Source organism: Ambystoma mexicanum, chromosome 6q, assembly GCF_040938575.1.
Source record: "Ambystoma mexicanum isolate Mex_15411 chromosome 6q, UKY_AmexF1_1, whole genome shotgun sequence".
Classification (NCBI taxonomy): domain Eukaryota; kingdom Metazoa; phylum Chordata; class Amphibia; order Caudata; family Ambystomatidae; genus Ambystoma; species Ambystoma mexicanum.
The window spans coordinates 699491676-699517125 of record NC_090937.1 but is presented as its reverse complement, the minus strand read 5'-3'; the positions used below and the strand labels follow the sequence as shown (position 1 = coordinate 699517125).

Sequence of the window (25450 nt, the reverse complement as noted above, 5' to 3'; positions counted from 1 at the left end):
CTTGTTTGAAGATTGCCGGTTGCAAGCGGTGACCGTCTCATTGCAGTGCAGGAGTCCCCAGAGGTCCTCCCTCTTGTTCCCACAACTGAGGCCCAGGAACAGCGAGATCTGCAGGTGCGCTCAGGAACAGAAGTCACCTGCTGCACTTTTGCTTCAATACAAAAATGTAAGCACATTTATGAGAATTCTCCCCAATTCCCTTCACCTTAGAGACCCCCAGCAACTTTGCTGGATTTTGAGTCCTTGATTTTTGTTACCTGAAAAGTGTGAGCCTTTTTTCCCCACTGATGTATTTTAATGTGCGTTTTACACCGGTGTTCTTTAATTATGGAGTTTTAGATAACTCCATATGCATCATCTTTTTATGTGTGTTAAACACCCTCAGTGCAGTGACACAGGGATGTCTACTACCGTTTCCCAGAGAATGTACAGTGAAACGGACTTTAGTCTTTCCAAATTCGTAGACACAGCACACACCATCTTACAATGGAGTGGAGGGGTTACATAGTATCCCTGTGTTTAAATATTTAGCAGTCAAATCCTACCCTTTCCTTTTGAAAAGGCAGGTGGCAGCGGTTTTACAACTACCATGATTTTTCCCGACCGCGAACACTAGTAGCTAAAAATCATAGGAGCCATGTTTTTCATCGAGGTATGACTTGCATGTTTTTTCATCGAGGTATGACTTGCATGTAGTGGGACAAAGTTGGATCCCCTGTCTGAGATAACCTTAGGAAAACCTGCTCTGGTAAAAATACCAAGTAGGACCTTAGCCACTGCCTGAGCAGTAACAGTCCTCATAGGTATGGCTACAGCTTACCTGGTAGCATGGTCTACCACAAACAATATACTTTGGTTGCCTGAAGATGTGGGAGGGTCCAAGGGACCAACAATGTTGATTCCTACCCTCATCAGTAGCTGATTCACCATTCTCTGGTTGAACCACACAATGCCTCAGCTGGTGAAGGGGTCACTGGTATGACTGGGGACTGCTCTCGGGGATGGCTGGGTTTTATTAACTATCTTTCTTGTTTCCTGAGACTTTGGGATTCCCCTGTCACTTTCTTCCTGGAAATAGAAGTTGGCTCTCCTGTGGACTGGGTGTTAAAGGTTCTTCTGTAACCCACTGAGAGGCATTTAAGGTGAGCTCTCTGGCCATCCTATTCTGCTCCTGCTTTCTTTTACTGGGAGGCTTGGGGGTGCTTGATACAACTCCAAGATTAAGTCATTCCCCAGCAGGACTCTTCCCGGCACCTCACTTTGTACACCAACAGGTATTCTTCCAGTCCTATTGTTGCACTGGATAAGGGCTAGTAGTATTGGAACTATCTGAATAGGGCCTCCAGCAAGCATAGTGGGGCCTTTTGGCTGCCTCGCAACATCCTCATGTTTGAAAAAGGTTTAATCCACCACTTTAATGCTGGCCCCCAGTGTCTCTAATGGCAGGGGTGCGACCATTTACAAGTACTGTCCTTGTAATATTCTTGTGTTATCTGGTATATAATTATTACACATCCAAATTCTGCTGTTCCCACAGACCCAGGGACACTAAAGAAACACTGGCTGAGACTCCAATGGGGCCCTTGGCCAATAGGTGAATTTCCACTTGACATATGTACTTCTCCCTCAGCGATGAAGGTTAAGGAGGCAGTGTGGACCCCTGAAGGTTTACCCTTGCATCTGGGATCCCCTTTCACATGGTCAGTAATCCCACAAGCATAACATTTACCAAATGTTTTCTGGAATGGGGTTTCTGCTGACCTCCCTCTGGTTTGGCAGCAGAGGTTTCACTAGACTGACTAGTTTTCCCAAAATGGCGTACCGTTCTAATTGTGACACTTTTGGATGGGAGGTTTTCGAATTCTTCGTCATCTTTCTTGTGCTGCTTCCCCTCATTCTTTGGGAGTGGCCCCAGAATCCTTGTGAGTAGCCCTGTTGGCAACCCACAAGTCAGCAGCTTTTGCTAGCTTCTTGGATCAATCTCTTGTGAGTCAGCCAAGTGCTGTCTAAGCTCAGGGGAGCATGCATCAAAAATAGACTCCAACAAAAGAAAGTTAATTACCAACTGTAACGTTCATTCGATTGGATGTTCCTCCCATGCATTTCGTATCTTTGATATCTCCATACCCAGCTTGCTTGCTTCGGAATTTTTATTCACTAGAGGTCACTGCATGTCGATGGCTGTCGAGTCGATGGCCCGCGGAGGGCTCATGCTCGACGTCATCATGGGTATAAGTAGTCGCGAGCAGCATCTTTTGGTCAGTTCAGTTTTGAAGTGTTAGACTTGTCCAGGATGAGATCGTTATTACCCTTGAGGGAGCGCAGACTGCAACGACAAGGGAAGTTTTACTGCGGGAAGGCTGGGAGGGGCAATTAATACTTAGGAAGAACATCCAGTCAAAAGTGTCTTAGTTGGTATGAAACTGGTTCTTCGATTGGATTGTGTCCTCCCACGTATTCCTCATCTTTGATAGACTCCCAAAGCAGTAATGTGTACAGAAGTGACTAAAATATTTTTTAGTGTGCACAGAGAGCAATAATGCTTTCCTGAATTTGGTTTCTTGGCTATTGGAGGAATCCAAGCTGTAGAATCTTGTAAAGGTGTGTGCAGAGACCATTTGGCAGCTGCACAAATGTCTTACTGGAACTCTCCTTTGGAGAGCTGATGAAGCTGCCATACCCATGGTTGAATGAACCCTAAGATGTTGGAGGGTCTTTACCTGCCAATTTATAGCATTCTAGAATGGTCAGGATAATCCATCTTGAAATGGTTTGCTTGGTGACGGCAAGGCCCGACTTATCAGCCCCTAGAATCCTACAAAATTGGTCTGTTTGAATTTCTATATTAGCATACTTGCAAAACTTAGACAGCACGCTTTGGGTCAAATCTGTGCAGCCTTTCTTCCAGTTTCCATGGATGTGGAGGAGGGTAAAAGGAAGGCCGAAACCACATTTGGGGGGAAATTAGGCTTCACTTGCAGAACGACTATCTTTGTGAAAAGTGTGTGGGGGTTTGCAAGTTTGAAGCACTCACTCTTCTGGCCGAAGTTATTGCCACCGAAAAGACAGTTTTTAGGGTAAGAAATCTCAATGGGCAAGAATGGAGGGGTTTGAAAGGAGAACCCATTAGACATTTTAGGATTAGATTTAGATCCCACAAGGGAACTTGAAAAGGACTTGGAGGGTAAACATTAGTCAACCCTTTCAAGAATTGAATTAAAGGTATTTTAAAGTATGCGGGTTCCTCAGCCGTTCGCTTGTAGCTGGATAGCACTGCTAGGTAACACTTAATAGTGAAGCCTTTTAGTCCTAGATTTGCTAGGTGTAAGGAACAAGTTACTTACCTGTAACTGTTCTCCAGCATGGGTCTGGCATGGATTCACATGCTCATTAATATTCCGTCAGGCTGGGAATCCTCGGTAAAGAAAAATCAATATCAGTTTTGTTTCTAATCTGTCTTTCGTAGTAGTAACCAATCACTGATCTCTGCGTCATACTGACCACAGCCAATGACTGCCATCTCCCTAAGCCCCGCCTCTGGCAGCCATCTTCAGATTTGGTAGCACGTGAAGTGGCAGTATGACCAAGTGAAGAGCCGCAGAGGGGTAGGCGGGAGGGTTCGCATGTGAATCCATGCCAGACCCATGCTGGAGAACAACAGTTACAGGTAAGTAACTTGTTCCTTCTCCAACATGGGGTCTGGCATGGATTCACATGCTCATGAATAAAAGAATACATAGCAGTACACACATGCACAACCACGGGAGGTGGCAACAGGCTCAACATTAAGCAATACAACAACTCAACATTAAGCATCTCTTACCTTCTCACCAGGCTCACCTTAAGCGAACAGGTTGCGCAGCACTGCTTGGCCGACCCTGGACTCCTCCCTGGAATCCCGGTCGACGCAGTAGAATTTCGTGAAGGTGTGCGTCGACCTCCACGTAGCAGTCCTGCAGATGTCCAGCAGGGGCACACCAGATAGGAATGCCGTGGTAGCTGCGATTGCTCTGGTGGAATGGGCCCTCGGACGGCCAGGCAGCGGTCGGTTTGCCAACCGATGACAATACATGATACAGCCGGAAAGCCACCTGGAAATGGAAGCCTTTGAGAGAGCCTTCCCCTGATTGACAGGTCCAAAGTTCAAAAAGTTGTGACGTCTTCCGAAAACTCTTCGTGCGGTCCACGTAGAACTTCAGCGCTCTAGCCACGTCCAGCAAGTGCAAAATCCTTTCAGCCGGCGACGAAGGCGACGGGAAGAAAACCGGCAACACCAAGGGTTCGTTGAGGTGGAAGTCCGACGGCACCTTGGGCATGAAGGAGGGGTGCGTCCTGAGCACTACCCTCGTGTCGTGAAAAGTCAAGTACGGGGGTTTGCAGGAAAGGGCCTGGATCTCTCCCACCCGTCGTGCGGAGGTGATGGCCACAAGAAACGCTGTTTTCCACGACAAGATCATCAACGGAGCTGAGTGCAGAAGCTCGAACGGAGGTCCCATGAGCTTAGTCAGCACCACGTTGAGCTCCCACGCCGGGGCCGGAGCCTTCACCAGCGGGAACGATCTGAACAGTCCCTTCATGAATTCTCTCACCAGACGATGAGACCACAAAGACGTCCGTCCCGTGGTTCTGGTGTATCGGGAGATCGCAGCAAGATGAATCTTGATGGAAGCGTGCGCCAGTCCAGCCTTGGCCAGCGTCAGTAGGTACGGCAGTACTTGAGGAGCCGTAATCCGTAGAGGGTTAATCTTCTGTGCATGGCACCAGACAGAGAACCTCTTCCATTTGTGTCCGTAGCATTTAAGAGTTGAGGACGCCCTGGCCTTTGCAAGAACCTCTGCAGTCGGCCGGTATGTCGTAGCCTCCAAACTCTAACGCTGCAGGAACCAGGCCTGCAAGTTCAGCGACTTCGGGTCGTGATGGAGGATGGCGCCTCGTTCCCTGGAGAGAAGATCCGCGTCCACTGGCAGCTTGATTGACAGGGACGCTGACAAGTCCAGAAGGTCCGGGAACCATATCTGCCTCGGCCACGCAGGTGCGACGAGGATCATCCTGCACCGTGACCTCTTGAGCTGGTTGATGAGCCGAATCAGCAACGGCAATGGAGGGAACGCATATAGAAACCGGCCCTCCCAGGGGAACGAGAAAGCATCGCCCATGCTCCTCGGCTGGGGAAACCTGCTGGCGGACATCCGGCACTTGGAGTTCGTCGCCGTCGCGAACAGATCGATCTGGGGTGTGCCCCACCGTCGGAAGAGGCGGTCCACTAGATCCTGTCGTAGTTCCCACTTGTGGCACGAGCGCAGCTCTCTACTGAGCGAGTCGGCGATGGTGTTTTTTATCCCTGCCAGATGAAACTGCACCAGAAACATCCCTTGGGCGACGGCCCAATGCCACAGATCCTGCGCCTCCTTGGACAGGGCTGGGGGGATCTGGTACCGCCCTGCTTCCTGATGTAGAACATGGTGGTGGTGTGGTTGGTGAAGATCCTCACCACCTTGCCCTTGAGGGACGAAGAAAAGACCCAAGGGCCTAAAACACTGCCCGCAGCTCCAGGACGTTGATATGGAGGGACTTCTCCGTCGGAAGCCGAAGGCCTCTCGTGTGCAGATTCTCGGTGTGCGCTCCCCACCCTTCCAGGGAGGCATCCGTGGTCACCGTCTTCTGGTGGCCCGGGGTCTGGAAGTCCATGCCCGCCGTCAGATGCGCGCGGGGGTGCCCCACCACCGGATCGCTCGTCGGAAGCTCTGAGTGATCTGTCCTCGAAGCTGCCCGTCGTCTGAATCCAGTGAGCGTCCAGGAACTCCTGCAACTGGCGCATCCGAAGCCTGCACAGGCGGATGAGATAAATGCAAGACGACATCATTCCGAGGAGGGATTTGATGGACCTCACCCTGGCCGCGTTCGCAACCAGCATCCGCTGCACCTTGCCCAAGATGGCCCTCGTCCTTTCCTCCTGGATCCCCCTCCAGGTGCAGCCGCGCCGCCACCGGTGCGAGGCGCTTGAACACCATGGGTGCCGACCTCAATTCGAAGGGAAGGGATCTGAACTGGTAGTGACGCCCTTGGACCACGAATCTGAGAAACTTTGTGTCCCTTTAGGATGGGAATATGGAAGTAAGCATCCTCCAAATCAGACAGGAAATCGCGCTCCTCCAGCTGACCCAGGACGTGCTGGAGGGTGACCATCCGGAACTTCTGTGCCTTGATGAATTTGTTCAGTCGTAGGTCCAGGATGGGATGCCATCCTCCTGTCTTCTTCACGAGGAAGTATCTTGAGTAAACTCCGGAGCCCCAAAGCCTCTTTGGGACAAGCTCGATGGCGCCCTTGAGCATCGCCTTTACCTCCAAGAGAAGTTGAGGGACGTGATGTTCCTTCCTGGCCACAGGGGGGGACGCGCGGGCACTTTAGAAACTCGAGCGCGTGACCCTGGGCCAGGGCGTCCAGCACCCAACGGTCGGTGGAGATGGACTCCCACACGCTGACGAAGTTCGCCAGCCGGCCTCCCACCGGGATGCTCCGGTGGGGGCCCGACCCCACGGCCGGTTCAGTCCTGCTTCGACGAGGCTTTGCCGCCTTATCCTCCCTGGCGACGACGGTGGGGTCTGCCCGACTTGCCTTTTCCACTGTAGGCTTCCTGTGATGACGAACGGGCCGCTTGACGATAGGGGTAATATCCGCCGCCGGAACCTTTGGAGGCACCCTGCTTGCCTCCGGTGCTACGAAAGGGCGGCCGTCGCTGCTGGAGAACACCAAGAGCCCGGGCAGTCTCCGTGTCCGTCTTGATGGCTTGTAGGGAATCGTCCACTGTTTTCCCAAACAGGTTGCTCCCGTCGAACGGAATGTCCAAAACTCTGGTCTGCACGTCCTGCCGGAAGTCCGTTGCCTTGAGCCATCCACGCAGTCTAAGGCACACGCCGTTGCCCAACTGGCGAAACCCAGTGTCAGTGATGTCCGTCGCTAACGTAATGGCCTGGTCCGACGCCACTTCTCCTTCCTGCAAGATCTCTAGGGCCTCCGCCCTCTTGTCGTCTGGTAAGAAGTCCAGCAGGGGGGCGATTTTGTACCACAACTCCGTCGTAGCGGGCTACGATAGCCAAGGCGTTGGCAGCCTTAATCGTTGTTGCTGCCGATGAAATGACTCTGCGTCCCATCGTGTCCAATTTCTTTCCCTCGCCGTCTGGGGTAGGGGGAGGGGGGGTTGACGTAGAGGACGAAGCCCCCCCCCCCCGCTTTCTTCCTGGCCGCCGCGGAGACAACCAAGTCCGGGGTTGGCTGTGCCCGAAGGGGGCCGCGTCCGGGACCCGGTACTTCTCGTACCGATCCCTTCTCGCAGGCGTTGTGGATGGGTTCTTGAGGAGGGCGAGACCCTCATCCCAGATATCGTCCAGTAGAGGTACAGCAAGGACTGTATTCCTCTTGGTCTCGCGCCGTTGATAAAGGAAATCTTCCTTCTTTTCTTCCGGGCAGAGCTGGAAAAGCTTGGATGCCCTGGCGATCATTGCATGAAACGATCCAATCTCGTCGGGCTGTGAAGCCCGGGGAGGAGGCGACGACGTAAGATCCTCGTAAACCTAGTCTGTACCCGTCGCGGCCGTGTCCGTCCCTGTATCATCCCCATGGGTCGTGGATGGGGAGGAGGGCTGAGCAGGGCGCAATGGTTGAAGAGGTGGAGGATGAATCCTTCTCTTAGGAGGAGGGCTCCCAGAAGGGCTGGCTCCGGGTCCCCCGTCGGGAGCGGTTCCTCCGTTGGTGGTAACGGCAATCTCATCCTCATCTCCGAGCATAAGGATTGTATAGCCAACAAAATTGCCGCCGAGTTGTCTTGCGGCACTGGTTGAGGGGATTCCGACAGGCGGTCAGGAGCCTCGTCGGCACCCTCGACATTATCGTCGTCGGGGTCCCTCCCGACGGGCTGGTCTTCTTTCACGCCAATGCCGTGGCTTAAGACTTCGATCAGCTCTTCAGAAGTTGAGGCCGAATCGACGACCTCCTGCCCCCTCTTTCTTCTCAGTCAGAGGTTTCACGGGGGTCCTGTCGATGGGCATGAAAGAGGACTCCCTCCGCGGTGGCAGGGAAACTCTGGGCCCCGAGGTCGCCTCCACTGGTGTAGCCTCCACAGGCTGAGCCAGGGCCGCCACGACTGTCTCGATAGAGGCCTTGGCAGGGTGGATCAAGGCTTTCACCACCTTAGGTGCGCTCACCGCCTTCTCCTTGGGGGGAGGGTCACCGCCTCGCTCCCCCTCCGATGGGGCCTTCCAGCTCGACCGGGGTCTCTACAGGAGCTTCGCCGAGTGCTCTGCCTTTGGCTCGTGGTTGATGGCACCGGGGAGGATGCACCCTGCCTGGCAACCGTAGAGCCCGACCGTTCGGCGCCCCGGTGCCAGCGGACTCGCGGTGCTTGGCCTTCTGTTGGGCCCCCGTCGCGCCCTCAAAGGTCTTAGAAGACCGCTCGGACTTCTTTTTCTCACCCGACGGGCTCTTCCCTTCCAGCCAGTTGGCGAGACGCAGATAGCGGTCCTTCATGGTCCGCTGCGACATATTGCCGCAAAACGCACAGTCCTTCTCCACGTGCGTCTTGTCCTCATGCAGGCAGTAGAGGCAAAGGGAGTGTTCATCCTCCTTAAAGACATTCTGAAGCTGGCATCCAGGGCAGACCCTGAACAGCTTTCCGGGCGTCGAGCTTCACTTCTCCTGGGCCATGTCCGAGATGGGCCTGAGAGGAGTCCTCCAAAAGCATAGCTCTACGAAATCTTCACCCTTGAAGGGCGTAGAAGAATCCGACACGGGTCCCCGTTAATCGGATAAAGAAACGGTGGAGCTTGAGGCTCTTTTGACCGAAAAGAGAACATTTTCCTATGAAAAGCGCGAAAAACACACTAAAGCTCGAGAGCAATAGCACGAGGATCCCAACACTTGAACGTGCAGTAAAAATCTGAAGATGGCTGCCAGAGGCAGGGCTTAGGGAGATGGCTGCCAGAGGTGGGGCCTAGGGAGATGGCAGTCATTGGCTGTGGTCAATATGACACAGATCAGCAATTGGTTACTACTACGAAAGACAGATCAGAAACGAAACTGATACCGATTTTTCTTTACAGAGGATTCCCAGCCTGACGACGGGGAATAATTATGAGCATGTGAATCCATGCCAGACCCCATGCTGGAGAAGAGGAAAGAACACCAATGGCAGCAGTATAGTGATTTGATCGCTGGCCTTCTGGCTGACAGCAACACCTCAATTACATCGTCCGGGAGGTCCCAATCTTTGTACCTCAGTCTTTCAGAAACCATGCGTGAAGGCTGAGTCCCCCGATATCCAGAAGGAGAACCTGACCCTCCTCTCACAAGAGAAGATACTCTTTGTGGAAGACGAATCGGAGGACAGATGGACATGTCTAAAAGGTCGGGTTACCATATTCTCCTGGCCCAATCCGGGGCAATTAGGATCATGGTTTTGCTGAACCTCCTTATCAAATGAGGAATGATGGTGACTGGAGGAAACTCGTATAGGAGCGGAAAGTCCCAGTCCACCACAAACGTGGCTCCTAGAGCTCCTCTCAGGGGGGGGGGGGGGGGAATTCCCTTTAGCAGAATAGATCACATTTCCTGTTGAGTCTGGTTGCGAACATATTTACTTGAGGGGGTTCCCCAAAGGGCGAAGATCTCTTGAAGGACTTCCTGAGCTACTTCCCCACAAAACCAGAGCTGCATTGCCTCTGTGCACAGTGGTAGTGACCCTACACCACCTCTCTTGTGGAGTTAGTACAAGGCCACTGTGTTATCCGTCATAGTCAACACTAGTCTGATTGCCCTCAGCTCTAAAAGGTTGATATGTAGTTTGGACTCAGATGGATTCCAATGACAACTGATGTCAAATTGTTGGTATGAGCTCCCCACCCCATGAGTGAGACGTCTCACTACTGTTATCTCTGGCCATAGTTGCCAAAAAGGTTCTCCTTTCAAGATGTTTTCCCCGACGGGCCCACCACTGAAGCTCCAGTGAGACCAGCCCTACAGATAAGGTGCGTATCTTGGCTTTATACACATTTAATTCAAGCCATTACGGAGCATTTCATTTTCTTCTGCGTACAATTTACGCTGAATTTATTTTCATTTAAAAGCATACTTTCCTCCACTAGATGGTAGTAGAGGGCAATAATTTCCATATCTGAGTGTATTACACAACTTCTTTTATTAAATCATTGAAAGTACAGTGGTGTTAACTATATTTTTGGGATTTCTAGTTTACCATCCAGGCTTAACATGTTGATTTAAGGATTTACATGTTGTCATGTGGTGTTATTATGCAATTTGTGTTTTTGGAAGTAAACTCTTTAAGACATTACTGTAGGCTTTGAAATCCAAACTATTTGTACTGAGTAACTCTTGGAAGGTATGTGGTCAAATTTGCAGAGTGGACTAAAATCCCTGCTTCACTGTTCAGCCAAGTTGTGTGATCCTGGTCCCCTGTCCCCATACTCTACCCTGCCCCCCACCCCATCTGCCCAGCCACCCTACTCCCTTTTTGGATGCAACCAGAGGACCACTAGTTCCTTTTTTCCACTTCCACCAATGATGCGATTAGTGGTCCTGGGCTGAATTTGCTGTGATGCGTGTTATGTCCGAGATGCAGATTCTTGGCTAAGAGGAAACCTATCGGGCATTCAGACTGCTCTCCTAGGATGGAAGTAGAAGATGGGGGAAGGTACAGACAAGTCTTTAATACTCAGGAGTTCATGTGAAGTTACAATAAATAAGCAGCAAGGAGTAAGCCAAGAGACAAACTTTGTTATGTGCATTATATAAATGGTCACTACTAGTAATGCTACAGGGCGAACAGAGGCCAGTCAGGCTTTTTTAGTAGTAACTAGTTGGAAATAAATCACTTGTAGTAGCAATTTCTATTTTTGCTAAAAAGACAGTGGCAAAAGTATTTGTCCAGGATCACAGGGTTTAGTGTTGAAGTAGGGCTTTGGGGCCAGTCTTCAATTTATGCACTTGCCTGCATTTCTTCCTAACTGTAATTGCCAGAATTATGGTTTTTGACTTTGTACACAAACAAACCAGTAAAACTAAATATGCCTACCATAATGCAATTCACTTTTTGGTTATTTGAAGTGATATTGCTAACTAGTGTCTGGCGATCCACATTAATTTCCTGCAGCTGAAAGCGGGAAAGGTAGATTAGCAGTTTGTGACTTTTGCTAAGATTATGTGTGCAAGTTCCTGTAAGTAAATCATGCCAACAATTGCTTACTCACTCCCTCTGCAGGCAATGCATCAGTCTCAATCTATAGTAGTTCTTAGCGTTTCTAGGCTCTAGAACTTTGCAAAGGAAGCTGTTTAAGTACCAGGCACTTTTAAGTTATTTTATGGCAGAATATTTTACACAAGTGTAATAAAATGGTAAAACACCAAGCCAGGCAACTGATCTACAAGTCTTGGGCTATGGGTCTGATTTTACATATGCATTGGGTGTATGTTGGATACGTTTTACTCTTGCAGTGGAGAAAACTCATTTTTACTCTTGAAATTGCGTTTACGCTCTAATTCGAAAAATAATGCGCAAAATACTCCCACCTCAAAATCCTATCTGGAGCACTGAGTGAGACTGTTTGGAACATGTAGGAGATCTGACATCCTTCCCGAGAACTGTGACCACTGGTTCCTGGGTGCCCATTGGAGAGATCTCATTCTCAGGCTAGCCACTGGCACAAGAAAAATGCAGGATGCCATGAGGTCGAGCAACCTCAGAAAAATCGAAGGCTGGGAGATGCTGGGCATTCTAGAATTGCGTCACCATTGGTAGAATGTCTTGAGCCCTCGCCTCTGGTGGCGAGGCTTTTCCCAGGGATGTGTCCAGGACTGTTCCAATTAACGTTTTTGTGATGCCCAGCCTGTGTAGGGAGTGGCAAACAGCCTAGATGTTGAGCTTGTTCAGGGGAACTGGCTCTGATCAACCAATCATCCAGGTAGGGGTAGACTTGAATCCCCACCCCCCTCTCAAGAACTCCCTGCCACAACCAACATTAGCTTGGTAAAAACACTCAGGGCGGAGGTTAGCCCAAATGGCAGGACCCGAAACTGATAATGTGAGTTGCCAATGGCAAACCTCAGGTACTTTGTGCTCGAGATGTATTTGCACATGAAAGTAAGCATCCTGAAGGTCCAGAGATACCAACCAGACCTGAAGTTGGAGGGCTTGAAGGATCTGAAAAAAAGTGTAACCATCTTAAAACTTGTCCTTCCTGAGGAACTTGTTCCATTCTCGCAGATCCAAGATGGGTCTCATTCCTTCGTCCTTTATCGGAATTAGACAATATGGGGAATACCAGCCCTTGTTCCTATCCGCTGCAGTTACTGGTTCTATAGCACCTCTCTCAAGCAGGTCCAAAATCTCCTGCTTCAGGAGTGGGTCTAGAATCAAAGGGTGGTTTCCCAGTGGATGACTGAGGTGTTGGTAGGAAAGGCAGGAAGTAACCTTGAGCAACTGTTTCCAATGCCCAAGCATCTGAAGTAATAGCCTGCAATTCTGTCAGACGTTGAGTTAACCTGCCTCCGACTGATGTGATGTAAATCCTCAGAGAGGTTTTGGGGAAGCAGACACTGAGGGTAAAAAGCAGCACCTGCAGTTGCGGATTGAGTACATTTACCCAGTCCACTTTGGGGGGGGGGGGGCGCCTCTGGAATCTTTGAGCTGGCTGTCCTCTGCCTTTTCCGCCGAATGCGGAGAAATCGTAAACCGATTTACCACCTCCCCCCCTTCCAGGTCACACCTGTGCGGCCGTTCGGAGTTTGCCTTATTGCAGCTCCAAGGGATTTGCCCGCAGCCTTGGAAGTTTGCAACTTCTCCAAACTGTCATCAGCTTTTTTAACCAAATAAATGAGTACCGTCAAAGAGCATATAAGCCAGACTTCCGCAACCACGCAAATCTGCAGATTGTGGTCTCCCTCTCTCTCCAGTGTGCATGTGGCATTTGCAGACTTTAATGCCAGCTGCATGCCGAGAAAACTTCATAGCCATGGCGTCAAGTTTTTGTCACCACAATCCTGTGGGATCATGGGATATGCGGTTTTGGTCTTCATGATGAAATTGCAGCTTCAAATGCTCAGCTTTCTGGGGTTGGGTGTTTGGATAAGTATGGAGAGTCTGCAATCAAAGCCCTACATTTTGCTGATAGTTTATTGACTGCAGGAATCGCCTCTGGAGTGTCACAGTTTGTGAACACTTTTCTGTAAGGCTACTACAGTGTTTTCTTGGGTACCCTTATCCAGTATGTCCGCGAGTTCATCTTGCTCATATACAGGTGTGGGCCTAGACCAACTCATGCATTCCATCACCCTGTTCATAGGTGACCTGTAATTACCCTCTGCATGGTTTCCCAGGTTCACTAAGTCTACCTCTGGGGAAGTATCAATTCCACTTGCCTCTTGTTAAGTATTTTGGACGTCTTTCAATCTAACCTCTTCTGGGATCGGCTCCTCTGCTAAGGGAGGCTTTGTACACTCTAAGCAAAAGGGCCTTTCCAGATCAGAATCCTCCCCCTCATAAATTGAGGACAACTTTCTGAAGTAATGAAACGAGGCAGTGGTGTGTAGCTTTTTTCAAGTGAAGGGGCAACAAGTCATTACCGGTGGAGATGCAATTGAAATTGAAGTAGATTTCCCAGAAATTTGCCAATTCCCTCCACCTTAGAGACCTCCAGCAACTTTGCTGGATTTTGATGACTTTTTTTTACCTGGAGAGAGGGAGACCCTTTTTTCCACTCTCTCATGTATTTTAATGTGATTTTTAATCATTATGATTTTGAATTATTTGGTTGTGGAGTCTGACAAACTCCATAGGCATCTTTTACATTGTGTCAAACAGCACCTTCAGTGCAATGGCACAGGGAAGTCTTTCAGATTTCTACCAGGTTTAAATAGCGTCTCTGGGATAAACCTGTTTCCCAGAGCAGTAAAGTAAAATTGACTTTACTTACATTTGTAACTTTCTAGACCCAGCACACCCTATCTTACAATAAAGTGCTGGAGGGGTTACTTAGTATCCCATGTGTCTAAATGCTCATGTAACATTATGTTACCCTTTCCTCAAAGAATGGCTGGTGACAGTGGTTTCGTTTGGCACTACCATGGTTTGCATTTAACCGCAGCTGTTCGCAGCTCTAGTAACGCTAACCGCGGGAGCCATCTTTTTAAAAATGGCAGAGACATCTTTGACAAAATAGTCCATGGTCTTTGTTTTTCACCATGTCTTTGGGGAAGGTCCTTCTAGGGAGTTTCTCTGCATGCCAAACCAGGTTTGGTCTCTTTGTTCATTTTGCCTTTAGCGGGCTTCAGGAGTGAAACCTGCCTCTGGCTCCAGTGTGTCTGGGGTTGGCAGGAAGTGCGGAAATGCCCGACACTCCCTGTGCTTAGTCTCCCAGGGTGCCCAAATGCACTATGTGGTGATTGGCTGGCTGATTGTCCGTCAAAGGACAGCCACCATGCTGGGTGAGCGACATCTAGGCTGGAATGAAGGGAGAGAATGGAATAAAAAGGGGTCTTTTGGCTTGGAAGACAGTCGACCGCTGGAAGAAGGAACCGAAGAAGAGCTCGAAGAGGACGCCTGCTGCAACTCCTGGACTGTTGGTTTGCACGGTGAAGCCCTGCTGCAGTGCCTACTTGCCAAGTTCGTATCGACAAAGGAGCCCCTGAAAGGAGTTGCTGCAGGAAGCCTTATAGCCAGGGAGAGGGACACCCGATTGTGTGTGTTACTTTTAAGCTGTCCCACAGCTTTTGGAAGATTCTCCGGACTCTCACGAGGCAGGACTGACCAAGCCTGAGCCCCCTCAGTAGAGTGCGGGACCCCAGAAGAAATTACAGTTCACCTAGACAGCCAGGAACCGCGTTGCCGCCATTTGCAGTAGCTAAAACGCGAAACAGCCACTGAAAGTGAAGTTTGCCGGATGCAGGTTTTGGCAGTCCCAGTGCATTGCAGGAGTCCCCCGACGTCCTCCCTCTTGTCCCCAAGACTGAGGTCCAGTAACAGTGAGATCTGCAGAGCTGCACAGGAACAGAAGTCATCAGCTGCACCTTTTATTCTTTACCAAGGTACTGTAAAACAAGTCTAAGACAACTTACCTTTTACTGTAGAAGTGCTTGTAACTTCGACAACTCAAGTCTAATCAGCTTGTGGTCCTACATTTGATTCTTCTTTTCATCAAAGACTCCTAAGAACTTGTGCAGAGACTTTTCCATTGACTTGTAAGAACTGCTTTATCCTATCCAAGACTTGTGCCCATTGACTTTGGCTTAGCCTTTTGAATTACTCTTCTAGTGAACCCTAAAAGTATCTGCACTGCTTAAGAATATTTGTAGTCTCTTGTATTCTAATAACCTTTGCCTTTTACCAACTTTTAAAGAGCATTCTGAATGCCAACAGTAAGATCTTACTGTCCCCAGAACCCTTGTTACTGAAGTCACGTGTGGGTGTAGGTGGTGTCTGTGGGCCATCCCAAAAGGGTCTTGTCTGATTCAGAAACTCAGTGTACAGTATTGAAGTATATTTATGTGTTACTATTCTATTGCTCCTTCTGAGGAAGGCTTTATAACTGACAAATTAATACTTTTTTATGCAGAGTTTGAATACCTGTAACTGAATCTTTGTGCAACTCCACTACAGCTCACATTTCCCCTCTTGATATAATCCTGGCTGCTCAACACTACCAAAACTGTACAGTACAAGCTTATGCCAAAGGTTGGGTTGCCTACAGTTGTTTGTAGTGTTCCCAGAGGGTACTGCATTCAAACTTTGCTTAACAGGCCTACTAACCAGACTGATTATTCAACAATCTTGCAATTAGTTCATTTTCCTTTCCTTTAACAGGGAGAGTCCTGATTTTACACATTTCTTTCAGTTGCTCTACTGTTAAAATGATCAGGGCTTCCTGCCTGAAGTTATCCATGCTTGGCATGTTAAAATTGCTATTCTAGTGGAGCTTAGCCTTGATGTTTTTTAGTTGAACAAAAGCAATTACTTAGTGTAACAACTCTACAACATATCCTCACTGCCTGCCACCAGTGTTAGGCAAGATTGTATGCAGTACTCTTTGGGTGCACTACAACAAACCAGACCTCCTGGCAATAGGAACCCATACTTTGGTATAAGTCTGTACTACACAGGTTGTTAGCATGTTGAGCAGCCATGCTTATCTAAAGAGGGGTCAATGTGAGCTGTAGGGGAGTTAGAGATTCACAATGACAAGTATTCAAATAAACTAACACAAGGTTTCTTGAATAATCAATTATTAGTCAGTTAGACTGAGCCTTCTTCAGAAAGGGCAATATAACTAACTTAAATGTACTTTACAAAATATGCATGCTTAATATTTCTAAATCAGTAAGTACCCTTTTGGGGTAGCCCACAGATAACCTACACCCTCAGGGGACTTCAATAGCTAGGATGCTGGGGACATTAATATATCACTGTTGCATTTAGAATATTCTGGGAATGTCAAAGGAAAGGATTATTAAAATATACACGACCACAAATATTCTCAAGCAGGCAAATACTTTTGGATTCCCCACCAAGTCTTTCAGTGGAACAGGCTAAGCCAAAGAATGGGCAAAAGTCTATAATATGCGCTGAAGCACTTCTTTGCAGGTAAGAAAAGTATGTGCACAATGTTTTAGAAGTGTTTGAAGAAAAAGAAGAATAAATGTAGGGCCACAAGTTGCTACACATGAGTAGAAGATCTAAGCAACTTTACAGAAAGAGGTACATTCTTTGACTCTACAGCACCTTTTGATTGAAGAAAAAATGCAGCAGACGACTTCTGTTCCTGTGCTGCTCTGCAGATCTCACTGTTCCTGGGCCTCAGTCGTGGGGACAAGAGGATGGACTTCTGGAGACTCCTGCAATGGGACAGTCACTGCTCGCAACCGGCAAACTTCAAACAAATGGCTGTTTGGTGTTTCAACTCACGTCTCCCGCAAATAGCAACACTGGTTCCTGGCTGTCGAGATAGGCTTTCCTTGCTTCTGGGGTCCCACTCTGTTGAGGGGGCTCAGGCTCGGTCAGTCCTGCTTCCTGGGAGTCCGGAGGATCATGCTGGAGCTCTTGGCCAGCTTAAAAGCAACGCACATGAACTGGTGTGCCTCTTCCTGGCTATTCGGTTTCCAGCAGCAACTCTGTGGAAATTCAACCAGCTCCCAGAGGATGTCTAGGTGGCTTACTTTGGAGTTCATTGTCCCACCAACTCAAAGGGAGAAGAAGTCCTTCCTTGCAGGGGCTTCTCTGTCGATACGAATTTGGAGTTTCAGCACAGCAGCAGGGCTTCACCGGGGAGACCAACTGTCCAGTAGTTGCAGCAGGCGTCTATTCCTTCATCCAGTGGTCGACTGCCTTCCAAGCCAAAAAGCCTCGCCTTTTATGCAGCTTTCTCCCATTCATTCCAGCCTAGCTGTCAGTCACCCAGCAGGGTGGCTGTCCTTTTGCCTGACAGCCAGCCGGCCAATCACCTAAGCATTCCGGTCTCCTAGGAGACTAAGCACAGGGCGTTGCGGGCACCTCCCTTGCTTCCTGCCCCTGCCTGACACCCTGGAGCCAGAGGCAGGGTTTCACTTGTGAAGCCCGCCAAAGACAAAAACGAACAGAGGGACCAAACCTGGTTTGGCACGCAGAGTAAATCTCAAGAAGGACCTTCCCATAAAAAAATGGCGAAAAAAGACGACCAGGGCCATTTTTACAAAAATGGCACCCTTGGGTGCTTTACTGCAGCTGCAAACGCAGCCCACGGTAAATGCACGCCAGGGTAGCTAAGTAACCCACTACCACCAGTCATTCAGTGAGGAAAGGGTAACAAAAAATGTTACATGAGATGCTAGATAAAGGGGATACTATGTAACCCTCCAGCAGCCTATTGCAAGTGTGCTGGGTCTAGAAAGTTACAAATGCAATTAAAGTCAATTTGACTTTACTGCTCTGGGAACCAGTAGTTTATCCCAGAGAAGGTATTTAAACCTTTCGGAAATCTGAAAGACTTCCCTGTATCACTGCACTGAAGATGCTGTGTGACAATGTAAAAGATGATGCCTATGGAGTTTGTCAGACTACAACCAAAAAGAAACGGTGTTCAAAAATTACATCAAAATACGAGCGAGTAGGAAAAAGGGTCTCGTTCTCCAGGTTAAAAAAAATAAAAAAAAATGTGAAAATCAGGTCCTCAAAAGCCAGCAAAGTTGCTTGGGGTCTCTAAGGTAGAGGCAATAAGCACATTTCTGAGAATTCTCTCCAACAGTAACCATATTTATCGTAGTGTACATAGGAACCATGCTATGTGATGCCACTTCGTCAAGGAGTGTTCCATCACTTGTGATGTCACTTGGGGCGGGGTCAAATGACATCCCTTCCTGTGATGTCAGGTCAAGGGTCATATGATGTCAGTTCCGCTACCCCAGGCATTTTGGTGAAATTACATTCCTGCTCGAGTTCCAGCAGGATGCCACCAAAGTTTCAGCTCGGTTCAGAAGACCATGCACGGCACAATGGCTCAAGGTACCAGCGTACTTGAGCCCTGCAAGGCCACAGCAGGACATGGATAGCTCAAAATGCAGGACTTCTTGAGTCTAATGGATCTCACTAGGCTCTGGGTCAGGGTTGTCCGTTTCGGGATCCCCAGGTCGATTGGAAGGAAGGGTTATACAGCAGGCTCCTGTTACACAGCAAGCTCTAACAGTCACTAGCACTGCTATGTCCTTCGTTTATTCATCTTCCTCTTCCTATTCATCTTCAGCTCCAGCGATCGGACTCTCAGCAGCCTCCAGGTTCAGAGTTTTTATCAGAACTACAACACAAGCTCTGCAATCTCCCCTGTATTTGAAAGCAAGGGGCAGTCAGGCTATCCAATCAGGACAGCCAGCACCCCCCTAACCCTCCCACTGGGAGTTTCCTTTCAGGCAAGGTGGAAGATAACGGGCTGCAGAGTTTTGAACTCCTACCTCACTTCCTGCCTTTCCAGGCACTCTGGAGCCTGTAACGGGAATGATTCCCGCCAAAGACAAAACAGCCACTGAGGTAGTTGCTGCCTAGAATGGCAAAGGAAGACCGCAAACGGCAAGCGCACAAGAAATGGTGACAAGGTCAGTCATGAACACAGGAAAATAATCCACAAGTCCAGTAAAAAGTGCTAGCGGTCTCACAGGTGAGGGAGATTTAGCATAAACATGAAAATCTAACCTAACATTGCATTGCATTCAGTGACATTTAGTTCATTTATTTTCCATTACAAATATGGGATTAAGAGTCCGAGCAGGCAAGGGCGAGTTTACATAAATAGCCAGTACTATATAATGGAGAACCAAATGATATGGGACAAACATCTGCCGCATAGCTATTACTGATTACTTATTAAAGCCACATCTGCTTCACTCAGCAGTACATTTAAAAAAAATGCTGTGCTGAAGAGAGTGGAGATATTTCTAGAAGTAAAATAAACAGAAAGGAAAACTCATTCCAGTAGCATTTGATCAGCGATTATATATTAAGGAAAAACCCGATATCCTACATTTGAGGTGGGTGATGAAAAAGCCAATAACCGTTTGAAAATAACCTACTAGAACAGAAACTGATAAAGTTACCATTCTCTCTGCATCTTGCTGAGACCCACATAGATCTTAACTTCCTTCTTAGGAGGCAGACTCTTTTCTACATCAGCTTTGATTCGACGAAGGAGGAAAGGACGCAGCACCTAGTGAAGGGAAAGGAAAGGAAAAAGAAATCACTCCAAATAGAAGTTTTTTGTTCAATAAAAAAAGACCAACCCGAGTTATTTGACATTAGGTGGGTCTCATTTAGTTTTGGATCTAATGAAAAATGGTGCCGATTAATTTTGAAAAAAGTCTAGTATTAAAAGTACCAGCATATACACCATCCTAACCCATTATGGGAAACACTAGAATAAAAGAAAAATTCTCTAGAGCACAATAACACATTCTTTAAACAATGAACGCAACAGTGGCTATACAGTGAACCTCTTGCCCGCCCACCAGGCTTTTTTGTTTTTAGAATTCTTCCATTTCTTTTGCCTAAATGCATTTACTTCTACTCCCAATACCTCATTATGGTTTTCATAAACAAGAACAAAACTTTGTGATGTCCAAACACTCGAGTAGAGAATTCTAAACCATAACAGGAGCAGAACTACTGTGTTGTCCGTGAATAGCGTGGAGAAAGGAATTTTTATTTCAGCGATCAGGTTATGAGATCCCTGCACTTCAATATGGTGAGGGCTGTGCAATCATTTAACCAAAATGTAGGACAGCGTCGCGCAAAATGAAAGACTGGCCTCCAATGATAGCTGTAGCAAAGCAGTGAGGCTTAACTTCAGGAGAAAAGGCTATACGGGAGGTACAATTGGTGCAATCTAGACCTTCATTGGTGTAAACGTAAGATACACAAAAAATTATACAACGCGTTACAATCATTTTTTTAATTTAAAAAAAAAAGGTAAAATGAGCAACTTAATTCCCTCAAAAGTCCTGTTTTTCCAAATCTTTCAAGCATCTAGGGTGTGGAGTATTTCATTCAATGCCCTGGCGGAAATAATCAATCCAAGCCACCTACAGTCTGCTAGAGGGAACTTGTGTTTATTTACTGCCGTAAGGACAGTGATTCAAACACTGGTGTTATAACTTCCACAAGACTGAACATGCATAGAACAGTTATGGCTCTTAGATGCAAATATAAGGGAATACAAAGTCCACCACAGCCAGGAGGGCTGCCAAAGTACAGGATATATTTTACGAAGACAGCCCCTAGGTTCAGAAGGGCATATAACACACAGAGGGGGGAAAATGTAGCACCACACTGATGAGGTGCATTTTAGGCATGTGTAATACAACAATTAAAATCCCTAATAAATTAGGGGGAGTCTCCAAAAATCCAGGGACCTCAGGGGGGACCCTAGAAAACTGCCACAGTGCAGGTAAAATACCTTGCAGTGTCACTTGTAGGAGTTCAAAAGTGGAGAACCATACCCCATCGGAAACAATAGGAAAAGCCAGGCACGTCCAGGTTCCTCTCCTAAGGTGTGCAGAAAAAAGCAGTTAACCCCAGAGAATACCAGCGAGACCCTGAAGAACAAATCAAGTGGCTCCAAGTCCCAGGAGCCAACTATAATAGCAGGATTCAGTCCCCCAATGTTAACCAATGGGGAAATGCTGTTAGGGGAGTTTTCCTAAAGCCTACTTGAAAGATTTCATAAAACTATCCCGTGGCATACAGGTCTACCAACTCTTATAAGTCTGTACTACCCAAGGAACATTGGAAGAGTGGCAGAGTAGTCGGGCATATCGTAGAAGGAAGATGGGAGTTGTAGGTAAGATCTAAGTAAGCTTTACATAGATACTTAATTCACTTAACCAATACATATGAATTATTAATGCTTGTCAAAGGCCACTGCTTCAATGGTACTCTAGGAAACTATACTTGGCAACTTAAAACAAGTAGCACACTGCAAAAGGACTCCCCTAAACAAGCTGGCAGCTTGGGTCAGAGGTAGAGTGGACACCTTCACACTCTCCAGCCACTCTGGAGCGACGTAGTTCAAGTAATTTCTACTGTTCACCCCACAGTACCTTAGGTACTAAGAAGAAATGCTGTCAGCTGGATTCTCCCTTATGGAGCAGCGACAGACCCGATCTCCCGATTCCTCGGTCTGGTGACTAAAGGAAGAACTCAAAATGGGATGTCTCAGCAGCAGTCTCGAGAGAGGACCCTTGGCATGTATATCTTCAGTCTCCCTGGTCAGTCTGGCTTATTTCTCAGCACCAACATGTTAGGGACATGGAACAAGTAACTTACATGCAAATATTGTTCTCCAGCATGGGTCTGGCATGGATGCACATGAACATTCCCAGTCAGGCCGGGTATCCACGGTAAAAGAAACCAGTTTAGCTTTCAAACTTTCTTCCTCTAAACCAATTACTGCCCCAATCCAATGACAGTCCTCTCCCTAAAACCCTCTGGCAGCCATCTTCAGATTTGGTAAGCATGTAAAGTGGCAGTATGACGAGACGAGCCATGCAGGGGTAGGAGGGAGTGTTCGTATGTGAATCCATGCCAGACCCATGGAGAACAGTTACAGGTAAGGTACTCGTTCCTTATCCAGCATGGCGTCTGGCATGGATTCACATGCTCCTGAATAAAGAATAAATGGCAGTACAACATTACACAACCACAGGAGGTGGCAAGGCTCAACAGAAGCAATTACTCCAACCTCTGGAACAAGCTCACCTCAAGCAAACAGGTTGCATTGCACTGCTTGGCCCAATCTACACTCCTCCCAGGAATCCCTGTTGATGCAGAAGAATCTCGTGAAGGGGTGTGTGGACCTCCACGTAGCAGCCCTGCAGATGTCCAGCAGGGGCACACCAGACAGGAACGCTGTTGCAGCGATTGCTCTGGTGGTGTGGGCTCTCGGACGGCCGGACAACGGTCGGTTCGCCAACTGATGCAGCCGGAGAGCCACCTTCAGATGGAAGCCTTGGACAAGGTCTTCCCATGGCTCACAGGACCAAAGTTCACAAACAGTTGAGAAGTCCTCTGAAAACTGCATGCCACGTAGAACTTCACAGCATGAGGAACGTCCAACAAGTAAAAGGCCCTTTCAGCCGGTGACAAAGGCTTCGGACAAAACTCAGGCAACCACCAAGGCTTGTTGAGGTGGAATTCTGACGGAACATTCGGCATAAAGAAGGGGTGTGACCGCAGCACCGCCCTCAATTCGTGGAAAGCCGATATGGCTGAGACCGAAACAGCCCTTTGAGGTACTCCGAGAAGACGGTAGGACCAAAGAGATCTTCCAGGAGACCTGGTGTAACGGGAGATGGCTGCCAGATGCACCTTGATAGAGGTGTGCGTCAGCCCTGTGTTGTTGGCCAAGGACAACTATAGAAGAATCTGCAGGCTGTAACCCTCAGTGGTGATTCTCTGGGACAGGCATGTTAGGGAGAATTCTCATAAATGTGCTAATTCTCTTCACCTTAGAGACCCCCAGCAACTTTGCTGGATTTTTGAGGACTTGATTTTTTTACCTGGAAAGAGGGAGCCTTTTTTCACACTCTGGTATTTTGATGTGTGCTTTACACTTGTGTTCATGGATCAGGGAGTTTTAGATAACCCCATAGGAATCATCTGTTCGTGTGTTACACAGCACCTTCAGTGCATTGACACATGGATGTCTTCAGACTTCCCAAATGTTTAAATACCTTCTCTTGGATGAACTGTTTCCCAGAGAATGTAAAGTGAAATTGACTTTACTAGTCTTTCCAAATTCCTAGACCCAGCACACACCATCTTACAATGGAGTGCTGGAGGGGTTACATAGTATCCTGTGTCTAAATACTCATGTAGCAGTCAAATGCTAGCCTTTCCTCTCGAAATGGCTGGTGGCAGTGGTTTTACAACAAACTACCATGATTTTTCCTGACCGCGAACACCAGTAGCTAAAAAAATCACCAGAGCCATGTTTTTCAAGATGGCGCATTAAGCCCCTTTGTTTAAACGGGACCGGTCTTCTCTTTTCGCCATTTCTTTTTGCAAAGGTCCTTCTAGTGTTTGAAACTGCACGCCAAACCATGTTTGTTCCCTTTATGCGCCTTTGGCAGGCTTCAGGACTGAAGACCGCCTCTGGCGCCTGAGTGTCTGGGGTGGGCAGGAAGTGTGGAGGTGCCCGAAACTCCCTGTGCTTAGTCTCCTAGGATACCCAAATGCACTCTGGCGTGATTGGCTGGCTGACTGTCCGGCAAGGACAGCCACCCTGCTGGGTGAGTGACAGCTAGGCTGGAATGAAAGGGAGAGAACTGTTTAAAAGGAGAGTCTCTTGGACTGGATGCAGAGTCGACCACTGGAACAAAAGGACCGAAGAGGTGGAAGAGGACGGCTGCTCCAACTCCTGGACCGTTGGTTTGCCCGGTGAAGCCCTGCTGCAGGTTCAAATTGCCAAACTCCATTCGACAGAAGCTCCTTCAAGGACGGCTTCTTCCTTTGAGTTGGTGGGACCAATCAACTCGTAAGACACCTGGATACCATTCTCAAGGCTGGTTAGGATTAACCAGGGAGAGGGACACCAGCTTGTGTTCTTGAATCTACAGCTACTGCAAACTGAAGTGACTCCATTTTGTTTGCTTTCTTTGACGATCCCGTGCAGTGCAGGAGTTCCCAACGTCCTCCCGACTGAGGATCAGGAACAGTAAGATCTGCAGGAACTGCCAGGAACCAACGACTTCAGCTGCATTTGTTTCTTCATACTAAGGTACTGTGCCAACCCGATTGAGAGAACGCCACTCTTGCGGTGAAAGTTTGTGAAAATTTCCCAACTTACAGACCTAATCAGCTTGTGACTCCACAAATTATTCTTTTTCGCCTAAACTACTACTGAGACTTTTGCAAAAACTTTACCGTTTGATACCAGAACTGCTCTTTCCTATCCACAACACTAGCCCATTGACTTTGGCCTGGCCTATTGACTTGAATTGAACTCTTCTGGTGAACTGAAACTATTTGCACGGTCTAAAATGATCTATTCTAGTTACCTTGTCCCTTTTGGATCACTTCTAATTAACTGAATTGCCATTTGGCTCCTATTTCAGGGGAGCTCAAACTGTCTCAAAATCTTTTCTGTATTGAAGTACATCAGGATATATTAAGTTGCTTCTGCGAGTGAAATGTTTTCTAAATGATTGTGTAATAAATTAAGTGTTTTACCAAGAAACATTGAGTACAAGATTCTACTTGAACCACTGATTGAAAGTCCTCTGTGTAATTGTTTGTACTGCTCACATTCACCCTTGAAATAAGTCTGGCGGCTCAGCTCGCTACCAAAAACTGTGGTACAGACATCTACCAAAGGTTGGTCTTGCTTACACCTGTAGCCCTAATTGTTTGTGGTGGTCCCAGAGAGTACTGCATGCAATTCTGCCCAACAAGGTACCACGTAGCGAAATGCTTCCACTTGTGACCGTAGCACTTTAGTCAACACTGGCCTCGGCAAGGACCTCCACGCCGTCCGCTGGCAACTCTTATCCTCCAAACTTGGGCCGAAGGGCTAGGTCTAAGGGCCCTGTCTTTCCCAGCCTACCCATGCTACCCTTCCTCAGCACCAGCTATAGCACACTGCGGTCCTGTTGTAAAAGGTAAGCGTGACAGCATCTGCATTGCACTCGTCCGCTACTTCTACCACCATCTTCCTCACGGCCCGACCTGTCCTTACAATCACCAGACGCACATTGTGGATCACCACATTGTTTCTGCACTACCTCTTCCACGTCTTGGCATCACCACTACGCATGTAATTATTCTCCCTGCGCCACCTGCATCATTTTCACTCATCGCTGCTATAAGCGCAAGGGTTGCACCATTAACTCTGATCAGAGCTATATTGACGTATGACCTACTGCCGTTGTGTTATT

General features: G+C 48.0%; 1 protein-coding gene across 1 annotated transcript in view; it reads right to left on the bottom strand.

The window, feature by feature from the left end:
- Positions 1–25450, bottom strand: part of SMARCA5 (SNF2 related chromatin remodeling ATPase 5) — a 682605-nt gene that overhangs the window by 389086 nt on the left and 268069 nt on the right. Inside the window, exon 10 of the mRNA XM_069631209.1 lies at positions 19619–19728. Within this exon, the coding sequence (XP_069487310.1) occupies positions 19619–19728 (110 nt within the window). The remainder of the gene's footprint in view (positions 1–19618; positions 19729–25450) is intronic.